Below are 13,966 nucleotides of genomic sequence, written 5' to 3' on the forward strand. Positions count from 1 at the left end.
ACGCCAGAAACTTATGATTGTTGGTTCGAATCCCGGTTTGCCCCGATTATGTTTCTAGGTGTGTCAGCACCATGCTCGTGTGTGTGTGTGTGTGTGTGTGTGTTTTTTCTTGGGGGCACAGCTGTAGGAGAGCAGTTCCCATACTGCTGATAGATAGGAACTTTTCATATAGATTGTTTTTGGAAAGATGGTCCTTGAAACTAATACTCACTGCCTTTTCAATAACTTTAGATAGAAACAAGAATTGACACAGGTCTAATGCTGAGCTGAACGTATAATGGCTTCAGCTTCCATGTCCATGAAAGTCACCAGATTAGTTCGCATCACCCTGTACACAGGCTCATCATACTAACGGAATCAGTCAACCCGTGAAGATCCGGGGTAGAATAGGTCTTCAGCAACCCATGCTTGCCGTAAGAGGCGACTACGCTTGTCGTAAGAGGCGACTAACGGGATCGGGTGGTCAGGCTTGCTGACTTGGTTGATGCATGTCATCAATCCCAATTGTGTGGATCAATGTTCATGATGTCAATCACTGGATTGTCTGGTCCAGACTCGATTATTTACAGACCGCCGTCGTTGGAATATTGCTGAGTGCAGCGTTAAACAACAAAAAACAAAATGTCAGACAGACCATGGTGATTTGTTTTAAATTTTAGCAATGAAAAATATATTGAAGAAGTTGGCAAGGTAAGTCCTCTTACTGTATTATTTACATCTCTGTAATTACAAACACTTTGGAGTTGAAAATTTGTGTGAATGATCTGTAATGTCTGTAAAATGTGCTCGCTGAACCAAAATAAGGTTGAAGTGTCATAAAACTATTCCTTCATATATCAGGTGAGCTACAAAGCCTTGTGGTTCCATTTCTGCTTTTTGAATCTCCATACACATACCAACAAGTGGTGACCCATGAAGATCAAGGGTAGAATAGGTCTTCAGCAACCCATGCTTGCCATAAAAGGCAACTATGCTTGTCGTAAGAGGCGACTAACGGGATCGGGTGGTCAGACTCGCAGACTTGGTTGATGCCTGTCATTAATCCCAATTGCGTGGATCGATGTTCATGATGTCAATCACTGGATTGTCTTGTCCAGACTCACTTGTGTACAGACCGCCCCCATTTAGCTGGAATATTGCTGAGTGCTGTGTTAAACAACAAACCAACCAACCAAGAATTGGTAATGAAATAAAGACACAATAACAGTATAATAATTTTTATTTCCAACATATACCACTGTACAGAATAATAGATTATTTACATAAACAATCTGTTTGACCCCCTCCCAGGCCCTGCTCGGTGGTCACTGAGGACCAATAGAATGGCATTTGTAAACAGAGGAATATAACGATCACACTCAAGTGGAGATACAAGGAGAGGAGGAACAATAAGATCAACCACAGCCTTCATGATGTCAAAACCAAGGTTTTGGACTATTTTAGCATCTTCACATTTTCAATAGAATATTTCATCAGAATCTGATTCTGAATATACAATCATCAAAGACTGGGTACACAAGACATTCCTTATTCCAAATCATTGTTCAATATTGCATACAAGATCTTATACACATTGGACATTTAGCAAACATTGTTTTGGTCATCAATTAATTTACAGAAACCCTATTTCACAAAAGTTGATCATATCTATATATTAAATCATTAATTGGTTAATCAATTTTACCATTGATGATCCCCCACCTTACCCTAACCAGTACAATGGCATAAAAACACAGGTCGACTGGTTATCCTAACCAAGCCGACTCATCCAGAGATGTGTACTGCAGCTGTTTACAGATCATGATTGGACATGGCGAATCTAGTCTAAAATCCTATTCCTTGAAGTTAGTTGGAGTATAATGTAAGCAAGCCCTATCTGGTTACAAATGTTTCTGTATACATAATGTGGATAGTCCACTCGTGAGCAGTTTGTAAAAGTTAAAATTGGAATTGCAGAAAGATGCAGAAAGACGCATAAAAGATCTACCATGTAACGGTGAAGCCTGTATGACAAGTGGATTCGTTTGGTGGTTTCTTAAATGACAAAATCATCTGTTGCTTTTGTCTTACTTGGCATGGAGAGAGTGAGTGAGTGAGTGAGTGAGTGAACATATGTCAGCATACCATGTACCACACTTCGTTGACATGACATGTATATATATATGCTGTACCTAAAGAAGGAACTAAAAACAACAAAAAACATACTTCAGCATTACTTTCTGCAATGGTACATCTATATCACTACCACATTTACATGACAAACGACAAACTAGTGGTTGATAGCATGACAACTGATAAGCCACACCACCAGCCAGGTAACCGTCACAACCACTGTTGATGGAAAGGAAGTACACGGCTCTCCGTTGTTTTCAACAATTGTGTTACAAGCCTCTTCAGAAAGTGATTGGGAAAAATAACTACTCAAGGAAAACATACACCAGAAGCAAATGTTTCAGCATTTAACATGTTTTTAATAAACTTGGTTATAATAAAATCAGTTCTCATTTTTTCATATCATTTTACTGTAATTTGACGGTGTAGTGACCCAACTTGCCATACAGGAAAACCATCATGAAAATATATTTGACCCGATCTGTGTCCGACAAACTATTTCCTCTCGCCGAAGAGTCTGAGCAGGTGCAGGAAGAGGTTGATGATGTCCAGGTAGAGGTTGACGGCGGCCACGATGTATTCCTCTGCCGACAGCTTGTGCATCAAGAGATGGGTGTCGAATATGATGAAGAGAGAGAAGAGGAGGGCTCCGCCGACAGCAATTGCCTTGTCCATCATCACGGATGGGAACAGGATCTACACAAGCATATCACTACACTGTTAGAACACAATCTTCATGCTTTGGATACTTCCAACAAGCACTTAGATATTGTTAAAACTCAAGTTGGACACACTGACATGGAACCTCTGTATAAACAAGGCCTTCTGCTAATCATTTGGTTCACAGAATTCACCTTGTTCAGTCAGTGGTAAAAAAAAGACATGGCTACTCCCCACTCACACCCTCCCCTTTTCTGACAACTTACATGTTAACTGTGCCCTCGTCATACCGATTTGTGACCTGGTATCTTGTGCACCCCCCATTTCTCAAAATCTTAAGGTCTGATTATGATGGACTACTTTCGTGATTGTAATTCAAAGATAAGTTTCTTGTCCTTCAGTTGAATTCTCCTAGGTATCGAAAATGTATGGTTTTAGAGTTTTTCAAGAATGTTCTTATATCTTACTCTGTTTGCATTATAATCATTGCTTTCATAATCCACAGATATGTCTGAAACCTTTTTGTGAGGGTCACACCAGTTAGAAGTAGGCAATATGAAGCCTGATGACATCACTCATGAATGTTGAGTTATGTATTAATGCTCCACTGCATGACAATGACAAAATATGCATCAATTTGACGCTAAAATGGTGCAATTTTAGGGTGTGTAAGAAAATAAATACAGCACACGAGCCTGTCATATACTGTTTATCTTACAACTTGTTTCAAATTCTAGTTCATTTTCGATCATAAGATACATATTGAAGCAACTAGGAAGATAGATGGCATCTGACACTCATGAGTGTAGTAACCTCTACACATCCAAAAACCTCTTTGTTGCCGTTCAGGGTTAATTGGAATTCGATAAAATATGTATCCTGTGGCCGTCACTTGCGTGGAACAAAACAGAACATACAACAGCATATTCCATGGTGACCCACATAATAATATCGATGGCGCCATTCGCCTGAGCAAGCAGTGGAACACGAGGGTAGAAACTGGGTCAGACCCTTGCTTTAAAAAGGCTTTCCTCTAGGAAACAAACACTCCACCACTCACCTGCAAAAACCCGGCCAGTATCAAGATCCATAGGAATGAAAACAGACTGAAATACAAGAAACACAATTATCAATTGCTCATCTGACCAAATTCCACAGAAATCAAAGAAGTGTTTGCGAGGGGTTCAATACAGACCATAAATTTAAAGTGAGTGAGTTGGGTTTAACGCCGCTTTCAACAGTATTGCAGTTATATCACAGCGTGTCAGCTTAATGTAGGAGGAAAGTCAGAAGTGATGCAGGTCTCAGACGTTTACCACTTCGGTGAAACCCATGAGCACAGGTATGGTGCTGACAAACCTAGAAACATAATCGGGGCGAACCGGGATTCGAACCCATAATCATAGGTTTCTGGCATGCCCAAGGGACGCAACTCTGCACAGCGAATCGCGGCACCTTAGATGACTGGGCCACCCGGGCCACCCATGCCCCCCATAAATTTAAACCATTGTAAACATCATATTAAGTTTATAGACATGGAGTCACGTTTCCACTGATCCCAGGAACTCACCTTGCTCCCCAAGCACTGAAGTCCCGTTTGCTCTGAAGTGTGTACAAGGTCAAGGCCACAAAGACACCCAAGGTCAACACAAAGGCTTCAATTACAGAGGTGACTGTATAAAATGTGACTGGAAGGAGAAAATCAAGCTAATTAACTAATGTTTTTCATCATGTAGCTTAAACATTTGAAACAAAAGTTTTGCATTGTTCAGTAAATTAGTGAACTATATGTAGAGTCAACTACCATCATTTCAAAGACTGACTGACTGACTGAGTATGGTTTTACGCCGCTTTTAGCAACATTCCAGCAATATCACGGCGGGGGACACCAGAAATGGGCTTCACACATTGTACCCATGCCGTGAATCGAACCCGGGTCTTCGGCGTGACGAGCAAACGCTTTAACCACTAGGCTACCCGACCGCCCCTCATTTCAAAGACAAACAGCTTAGTCAATAGCTATTTCAGTGTTGCTAGGCTACATGTTTGTATATTCTCATGTTTCAGTGGGATTTCCATGTGGATTCTTAACTACTATATAACCAAGATAAGAATATAGCCTGACCCCCCAATCCTGTCAGTTGCCTCTTACGACAAGCGTAGTCGCCTTTTACGGCAAGCATGGGTTGCTGAAGACAAACTGATCTTAAAATGAAGCTATCAGTAACATACCAATCACTCCAATTGTGTATGCCTCCATCAGAGTCTGAAACAAGGACCAACAGATATCACAAACAGCATACACTAGTTGGATAAAATTAAATAACATCATAAACAGAAGTCTCAAACAATTAGGAGTCGTGTCTTTCGAACATCATGCAATCATCTTGTATTATCCATTCCCTGAAGAGAGAGTGAGTGAGTTAAAATTTAAAGCCACATCGGCAGTATTTCAGCCATACAGTGACTATCAAATGTCATACAAATGAAATACATATAAACTATAAAATCCTGTCAACAAAGGACAGTAAAATAACAAGAATATTGATCCACGCAATTGGGATACCATGACATGCATCAACCAAGTCAGCGATCCTGACCACCCAATCCCATTAGTCGCCTTACGACAAGCATAGTCGCCTTTTTTGGTAAGCATCGGTTGCTGAAGATCTATGAAGATCTTCACGGGTCTATCAATTATAAATAAAAAATAAAAATAAAAATAAAGAACAACGAATACTATATACAAGACACATCAATCCATTGCAGCCTGTGACAACATGTGATCAAACCTGAATATTCTTCAATGTCAATGTAGACTTACTTGCTTGTTCAAAAGGGAGGTGAGATGAAATGGGGCTTAACTATGTTCATCATTATTGCACTTATATACTGATGTGCATGCAAGAGTGTGTGTGTTTGTCTGCTTGAACAAATGCCGGTATTACAGGGCTAGCCCACTGAGATACCATGCTGCACTTTTAACATGAAAAGCCCACTCAGACAAAGAATACTGAATCCGGGGTGACCATAATGCCAGACGGTTAGAAGAAGTTGGTTGGCCTCTGTCACATAGCTTTTGTTTGTTTATTTGTTTGTTGTTTAACGCCGCACTCAGCAATATTCCAGCTGTATGGCGGCGGTCTGTAAATAATTGAGTCTGGACCAGACAATCCACTGATCGATATCATGAGCATTAATCCATGCAGTTGGGATCGATGACATGCATCAACCAAGTCAGCGAGTCTGACCAACCGATCCCTTTAGTCGCCTTGTACGCCAAGCATAGTCGCCTTTTAACTGCAAGCATGGGTTGCTGAAGACCTATTCCATCCCGGATCTTCACGGGTAGGTTAGAACAAGTACTATCTTTTTAACGTCTTTTGGTATGACACAACCAAGGATTGAACAATAGACCTTCTGCTCTCCTGGCAGAAGGTCTATCCAATACACCAAGGAGGTGTTCACTTGTTCAAATATTCTACTTGTATAAAGATGCACTGAGCAGTAATCTAGCATGAAAAAGTTAAACCTGGACCAGACTAACCAGTGACTGATATCATGAGCAACGTCCCACACCACTGAGGTATGATGACATGCAATCAACCAAGTCACCGAGTCAATATAGTCACCTCTCACAACAACCATAGGTTGCTGTGGACCTATTCTAACCTGAAATCACCACGGGGAAGAATGAAACATTCCAAATTCATATGTCTCTGTTAATAATAGAAAACAAGCATGAAATACTCATATCCCCTGCCAATATGACGTGTCCGGTTTCGTGGAGCACTACCATCATTTTCAGTCTTAGTCAAAGTTGTTGCCATGGAAACCCCAAAAACTTTTTAAAAATCCCTAACTATCAAAAGGCACCAGTTCATCACTAGACCTATCTATGTTTCAAGATTGGTTAAGATATCTCTCATGTTTTTCTAAGTTCTGCTCTGGAAACAAACGTGACAGACTGATAGGGAAGGACGGACAGACAGCACCCATTCTTATATCCCCCTTCCACTTTGTGACAGGGAATAATAAATTATGTGTAGGATGATATAGTGGGATGAATGATTGTCCAATGTTCGCAACTGTAGACAAGATAACTCACAAACACGCCCAGCAGGATGTAGTTAGTTGGTGTCTCATGTCTTTTCCACATCAATGCAAATATCACGATGAATGTTCCAAACAGTGAGATGGTCATCATCCACTGACTGAAAAAGGAAATATTCAAAAATACAGCACTTGAAAAATTAAATTTAAGCCAGTTAAGTTGCTTCATCACAAATAAAGAAATTAATTTCATGTAAGATCAGTCAGTCTTTTGTAGGGCTTGGTTGAGTCCAAATTTACTACCCGGGTACCCACCCCCATATTATCCGACCCTTCCCGGGTACTTGCTGTAGGTCTAAAGATATAGGTACAAAACGTCCAATTGGGAATAGTTTGACCACAGTCACGGAAAAGATAGATTTAGATGTACACGTATAAATTAAAAGATCTGGTTGCCATTGTACAAAGCAATCTTAGCGCTAAGGTGTTTGTAACTCCCTAGACTTACAACAGTCATAGCGTTAAGGTTGTTTTGTACAACGGCACCCTGGTCATGCATACACTGAAGTTGACAGAACTTTATTTTTATTCAGACAAAGTCAGAAGGAATGGGAACATTCGTGACTTGTACTGTAACCATGGACTTCTAGATAATTTTTGTCATCCCTAGTTGTTTGTGAGTGAGTTGGGTTTAACACTACTTTCAACAGTATTCCGGTTATTGTGAGTGAGTGAGTATGGTTTTACGCCGCTTTTAGCAATATTCCAGCAATATCACGGCGGGGACACCAGAAATGGGCTTCACATATTGTACCTATGTCGGGAATCGAACCCGGGTCTTCTGCGTGACAAGCGAACGCTTTAACCACTAGGCTACCCGACCGCCCCTATTCCAGTTATATCACAGCGTGTCAGCTTAATGAAGCAAGAATTCCTGGAATGATGCAGGTTCGAGATGTTTACCACTTTGGTGAAACCCAAGAGCATGGGTATGGTGCTGAGAAACCCAGAAACGACTGCGCCACCCGTGCCCCCAGTCGTTACATAAAATGTTACATACGTGTCCTTAAATAATAAGGTCATAGTACACCTATTTTGTCAAAGAATCCACATAACCTTTGTATTTTAATTTGACATCATACACAATGATTGGACATAATCACATTGTCATGTTGAGATATGATGTAGAGTTATGGCTTCTCCAGATGGAGGGGACTCTACTCTACTCACTTCTTGTGGACAAACTGCTGGACTCCTTCATTGCTCATGAACAGTGCTGAGACGAGGACTGTCAGCAGGATCTGAGTGGTCAAGATCCCATACACCTTCCGCAGAAACCCTGAAACAATTTATTTTGTTGAAATGCTTCCAGCTCATAACTGTAAATATTTATTCAAGTACGGTATGAAGAGAAATGTTTTCAATATGTTTACTATATCATGCTATATATACATATATATTTATCATCCAAAACTGGCTCCCACAGGAGATATGGCTTGGATGAGATCAAGCGATATCTACAGCTGGAAGAATGATGTTGGATGATAAATTTAATCTCACCCTTGTGTCTTTTGATATCAAATATATTAACAAATGTTTCCACTTTTATCAACTTGTGTTGTTATATTTGATATCAAAAGACACTCGGGTGAGATTCTCTATATATAGAGACACATACACAAAAATAAATTTCTACAAATTGGACATGTTGAAAACTCTGTTGTCAAATGATTGTGTTATGCCACACTCAGTAATACTAAAGCTATATGACACTGGCCTGTAAATAATAGTGTTTGGTCCAGACACACCAGTGATTGATTATACAATCAGATCCATGCCCAGGGTTTTACGTGATGCAGAAATGTGCGTCCAGTACACACAAATGTATGGAATGGACCGGACGCAGAAAAAAACATAGACTGGTACTGCATCCTGTGTGATGCACAATATTATTCATTGTACCAAATTCTTGACAAGTAACATAAAGTTCCTGTGATCATGGTAATTCAGGTAATAATTAACTCTTACAGTACAGTACATTATTTCATTACTTTACAGGAACCTCATATTTCCTGTAAGGACCCTTGAAATTAGTAATTGGGGGTCCTCTGGAGCACTAGTTTGGGTGGTCAAGGTAAAACCCTGCATGTCATTGGGGCATGATGACACACAATCAACAAAGTCACTGAGCCTGACAACTCAATCCATTTAGTCACCTCTCACAACCAGCATACATCGCTGGAGACCTGTTTTAACCCGGAATCACCACAAGGTCGCAAACTCTCTGATATTCCCCATGAGCTAGTGCATTTCAAATATTTGTGAACGGCTGGAGTAAGGACAGAGGAATCTTTCAAAGGTCACAATCATCAACAGTTATTTCAAATTCCAAATTACCAACAATTAGAAAACAAGTTAGTTTCCTCTTTGTCTGTACTTCATCATTGTTGAGAATACTGAGCATGGAAAGTATCATGGTTGGAAATTGAAACTACTTGTATCACAGTGGGTGCAGTGTTAGAAATCCAATTGGACCCTAGGGTCCTAGAGCCCTTTGGAGTGTACATGTATCATTTAAATAGAGGGGCCTCTTCAGGTCTCCGTTTTCAACAATTGCTTTCTCAGTGACTTATTAACCCTTAATGTTGCAAACTAATACTGTGACATATGGCAACTGATCAAGTCGAAAGAAGTTAACTTCTGAAAGTTCTGTTTTGGAAGACTTGATGTTGTAAAGTGTTCTGATTATAGTAGGTATATATATGTTTATGTCATTTATTTGAAACTTACAAGTCAACTAACAGATGAAAATTATAGGGAAAGAACACTCCAACTCTCAGTCGTCCAGCCGGTGCCGTTTTCATCAGCCAGCATAATCACCAGATGACAATTAGCATCAGTGACCCAACAAACTGGACTTCTGACCAGCGAGGGGCAATTGTAGGACTTTGTTGACCCTTGAATCCTTGCATTTTATTGAATAAACCAATATCTGAGCATGAAGTGCCTATGTAAAACAACATACTTTGTTCAAAGAATTAGCCGATAATACGTTGCTTGATTGCTCATTATTATCTTACGCAATGGATTTTTTAAAGAACCATGGACATCATAAACATAGTTGTCCCTTTGGCTGTTACGAATCACTCGCGTATTCAGGGAATCCAACTGTATCCATTCATGAATTGAATTCGTTATTCGTGGCCGCTAGAATCAAATATTTATGAACATGCAATCAAGTGCATTTACATAAAAATATCCATAAGAACATATTATATGCATAGATTTCTTCAAAAGACAACACTCTTATACTATTTAACTTGACAGTTTTGTGGTCACTGGGCTTTGTTGCATTTGAGCAGAAACCAGCACCTGGATAAGTGTAGTATATAAACTTATAATATATTAATAATTAACAAACCATATCAAATATTTTGTTGTTATTGTTTCACTGAACATAACAAACAATACATCAACTGCTGACTTGTTATTGTATTCGTGAATTAATATTCGTATTCGTTTCCCAATATTTGTAATACGAATTGTATTCACCTCATAGTGTATTCATTGCAGCCCTAGTTGTCACATGTGCTATGTCAGCTGACCAATGAGACTTACGAGTTATAATATCCCGAAACTATATATATATATATATTGTAAAACATTAGTTTGTTAGAAAGACACAGGGCATTGAACAAGTTTCCTTGTACAGTTTCAGATATATGGGATATTGTTCCTTTATGTGGCTATTGACTGATACATTCATCGAACAAGGTAAGTGCCTCATCTGCTCATATCACACAACTTTTGTCGGTTGTAATTACAATAATTTACAATGTTTTCATGCACTTGTTGTAGCAAGAACTGATAAAATTGTTCCATACGGCACTAGCAATCAGTTCTTCCTAAGTGCTACACTTATGGTTATTTATATTTGAAATATATATAGTAAAAACTGCAACTAAAATAAATTGATACTAGTATTGGAATATATTATTTCTGATACAATGATAGTTTCAGATAAGATTCATTCATCCATTGCATCAAAATTCTTTGCAGTTATATTATTGGGTATTTTTTAACCAAATCACTGGTAGATTTGTAGAATATGTGTGTACTGTTGATTGCTATTTCCGGCTTAGTTTACAAGAAAATACACATTGTAGTCTTTATTTCTGTATATAAAACGATGCCTAACAGAAAATACAATTGAAATAGTAAATCATCATGTCAAGTGATAACTTATCTTAAATTTCACAGTTTTGAAGAAAGACATTCTATGGATGAACAACTTCTTTATTACAATTAGTGCGACGTTTTGGTGTAGATCCTAACACCTTCATCAAGCAAGTGATGGATAGTGCTGAACAACATAGGTATATATACTTATTAACATCAATTTTTATACAGTAAATTGATTGATGGACCAAGAGAGCTGATTAAGATAATTGGAAGCCAGTGGATGACTAATGGGACAGGGTAAACAACCACGGAAGCTGATTGGGATGATTGGAAGCCAGTGAATTAGAAGCCAGTGAATTGTTTATTTGACACAGAGTCAGCAAGCAGACTGATAGAGATGATTAGGAGCCAGTGGATTAATTGGATGGACATAACACCTCGACCACAACATCCAGTGGAACAACATCAATATCCTGGCCAACAATCAGTCAGACTACAAAATCAGAAAACTCCTAGAAGCCATGTACATCAGGATCCAGCCAGCAATGAACAGAGATCAAGGCTACTACATCCTGCCTGCTAATCATCACCTAATTGCTAAATCCCCATGTCGATTATTTTCAGACCGCCTTCATATAGCTGGAATATCGCTGAGTGCGGTTTTAAACAACAAACGAACAAATCGATCTTCCAATAGGTGTCACTTTGCACAGTGCAGCTAGAACAGCACCAAACACAAGTCTAACCAGTCAGAGTTAGTGCAAAATTATAGTCCATAAAAAGCAAAGGCAACAATGCAGTTTACCGGGCACAGCCCGAGCTCTACCATCCGCTCAATTACCGCGCTATAGTGCCACCGCTGTCTCGTTATACCGTTACCGTGCCTCACGCTTTGGTGACTCTCGCTTCACGATCCAAGACCCGTTTTCGGTCTTAGGGAAACTTACACATCTTTACAATCAAACACCTGTGCTCGGTCTTAGGGAAACTTACACGTCTTTACGATCCAACACCCGTTTTTCGGTCTTAGGGAAACTTACACAACTTTCTGATCCAACACCCGTTTTTCGGTCTTAGGGAAACTTACACGTCTTTACGATCCAACACCCGTTTTCGGCCTTAGGGAAACTTACACGTCTTTACGATCCAAAACCCCTTTTCGATCATTAGGGTCAGCTGGCTTTGGGCAAGGGTTAGCCATTAATTCTTACATTTTCAAGTGTTAATCCAGTTATACCATTGGTCGGTCATGTTGACATAAACAATTGCGGGTGTGGTTTCAAGAAAAGATGAATGGGGTGCGGGCAGTGACGTCACACGCATGCGCAATTCATTGTTTACTGAATTACACATGCATGTCAATGGGGATTCTAATGACCTGTTAAACGAGCACTGATTACATGTGATGGCGCCTGTGGTCCAGTGGTAGAGCGTCAGCTAATTAACGCATTAATTAGCAGAGCCGGTGGGCCAGCGAAGCGCGTTCGAGCCCCCACAGCACTAATTGGATCTGAAAAAGTGCGCCCGGTAAAGTGCACTACTCCCAAAGCAAATTTAGAATCCGCGAAGAAAACGCCCATCCATATTTCAATAATTTCAAAATTGGGAGTGTTTATTCCCTTTTAGTCAAACGAGATCTGTGAAGCGTGACATGTTACAGTGACACATCACTGTCGCCACATAACGGATGAAACCAGAATAGGCCTATTGCACATATTCTGTCTGTTCCAAACCCGGAAACGTCTCGCCCTCCGACAAGCCTGACATTCGCCAGCTGGTGCAAGGATTGTTATCAGTAATTGGTATCTGGTTATCAGGTGTCATTCGATCGTTGTTGACAGAGGCAAAAATGAAATAGCATGTCCATATGGAATAATAAATTACAGTAAAGCCAAATACTCACCCATCCGTATATATACATGTGCACTGGCGACATTAGAACCATACATGAAGTCATCAACGATGGATTCTTTGCCTTGTTCCTTAGCATTAGGTTGACCAAACGTCGCCATTTTGTCGTTCACTGGTTCGTTCCAGAAGGCGAGATATAAGCCGAAATGAGATCTGTTGACATGAAAGACGAACTCGATATATTTAATATACAGCTGAACGAATGTAGATTTGAAATCCTGAAGCAGATTCGTTCTACGACGTGTTCGTCATGTAGCTACGTGGATTTTGACGCACACTCACCTGTTTTCTTTACAGGGACAGGGATTTTCCACACCGAAACAATGTCTAAAAATAGTAACATCTATGTCACGTGATTCTGGCCAATGAAACAAGTCCTTAGATCTCGGCGAAGGAATATTTCCTTTAAACTGGTTCTTATCTCTTTCCGCGCATAGTCAAACTGCGCAAATTACAGTGTGTGAAAAGAAGAGACGCAGCCTAGCTTAATGACTATTTCTACCTGTTGCCTTGGGTGATTGAACGTAAAACAATGCAGTGACCATATATATATCTACCGGCATATGGCCTCTAGTAAAACGCAACGTTACCAACAATACCTTGATCATCATACAGTCACATTTCGTTTATGTACAGCCCCAAGTCTCTCAGTCTATATGGTGGAAAATTCATTGATATGTTATATTCAACATCGGTAGCCTAAAATCATAATCTATATTTTTCTATAGATCTATTTCTCCTGGCAAATTCACGTAACAAACATTTAGATTTTTTTTCTTATGATGTGCTTGCAAAATATTGTTTTATATTTAAACAGGTTACATCTAAACAAGGATAGATAGTATTTGTTTGTGGCTTTACGTCACAGTATTCCAGCTATATGACGGTGGTCTGTATCCAGACAAACCAGTCATTGAGTCCAACCACCAATTTTACTGACAGTGATGCTAGATGCTACGGAAGCCTTTTAGGGCCATTCGTTGTTTTATTTTTTCCTTGAAACTCAAGAGGTTATGAAATTCAAGCTGCATAAGTTGAAATTTCAAGA

At 39.6% G+C, this 13,966-nt stretch overlaps 1 protein-coding gene across 2 annotated transcripts; it reads right to left on the reverse strand.

Annotated features, from left to right (window-relative positions):
- Positions 1 to 1,201: 1,201 nt before the first annotated feature.
- LOC124117052 (protein lifeguard 4-like) lies at positions 1,202 to 13,331 on the reverse strand. 2 transcript variants are annotated; one of them, XM_046478749.2, is made up of 8 exons: positions 13,201 to 13,331; positions 12,911 to 13,071; positions 8,056 to 8,164; positions 6,881 to 6,986; positions 5,005 to 5,038; positions 4,343 to 4,460; positions 3,833 to 3,878; positions 1,202 to 2,808 (listed from the first exon to the last, which is right to left on the reverse strand). In XM_046478749.2, exons 2-8 carry the CDS (start codon positions 13,017 to 13,019, stop codon positions 2,608 to 2,610), a joined length of 723 nt encoding a protein of 240 aa, XP_046334705.2. In that variant the 5' UTR covers positions 13,020 to 13,071; positions 13,201 to 13,331; the 3' UTR covers positions 1,202 to 2,607. The 2 variants fall into 2 exon arrangements, with proteins under 2 accessions (XP_046334705.2, XP_046334704.2); XM_046478748.2 differs by lacking the exon at positions 13,201 to 13,331 and having other exon boundaries at positions 12,911 to 13,190.
- Positions 13,332 to 13,966: the final 635 nt, after the last annotated feature.

Source organism: Haliotis rufescens, unplaced genomic scaffold (genome assembly GCF_023055435.1).
Source record: "Haliotis rufescens isolate VD_foot unplaced genomic scaffold, xgHalRufe1.0.p SCAF_45, whole genome shotgun sequence".
NCBI classification, from domain to species: Eukaryota; Metazoa; Mollusca; class Gastropoda; order Lepetellida; family Haliotidae; genus Haliotis; species Haliotis rufescens.

Bases quoted from the DNA above. Each gene is read 5' to 3' on its own strand.
- LOC124117052 (XM_046478749.2), bottom strand. From the start codon at position 13,019: ATGGCGACGTTTGGTCAACCTAATGCTAAGGAACAAGGCAAAGAATCC. The intron at 8,165-12,910 runs GTGAGTATTTGG...AAATTGTTTCAG, and splicing joins ACATGTATATATACGGATGG to GGTTTCTGCGGAAGGTGTAT. The intron at 3,879-4,342 runs GTGAGTTCCTGG...CTTGTATTTCAG, and splicing joins TTCAGTGCTTGGGGAGCAAG to TCTGTTTTCATTCCTATGGA.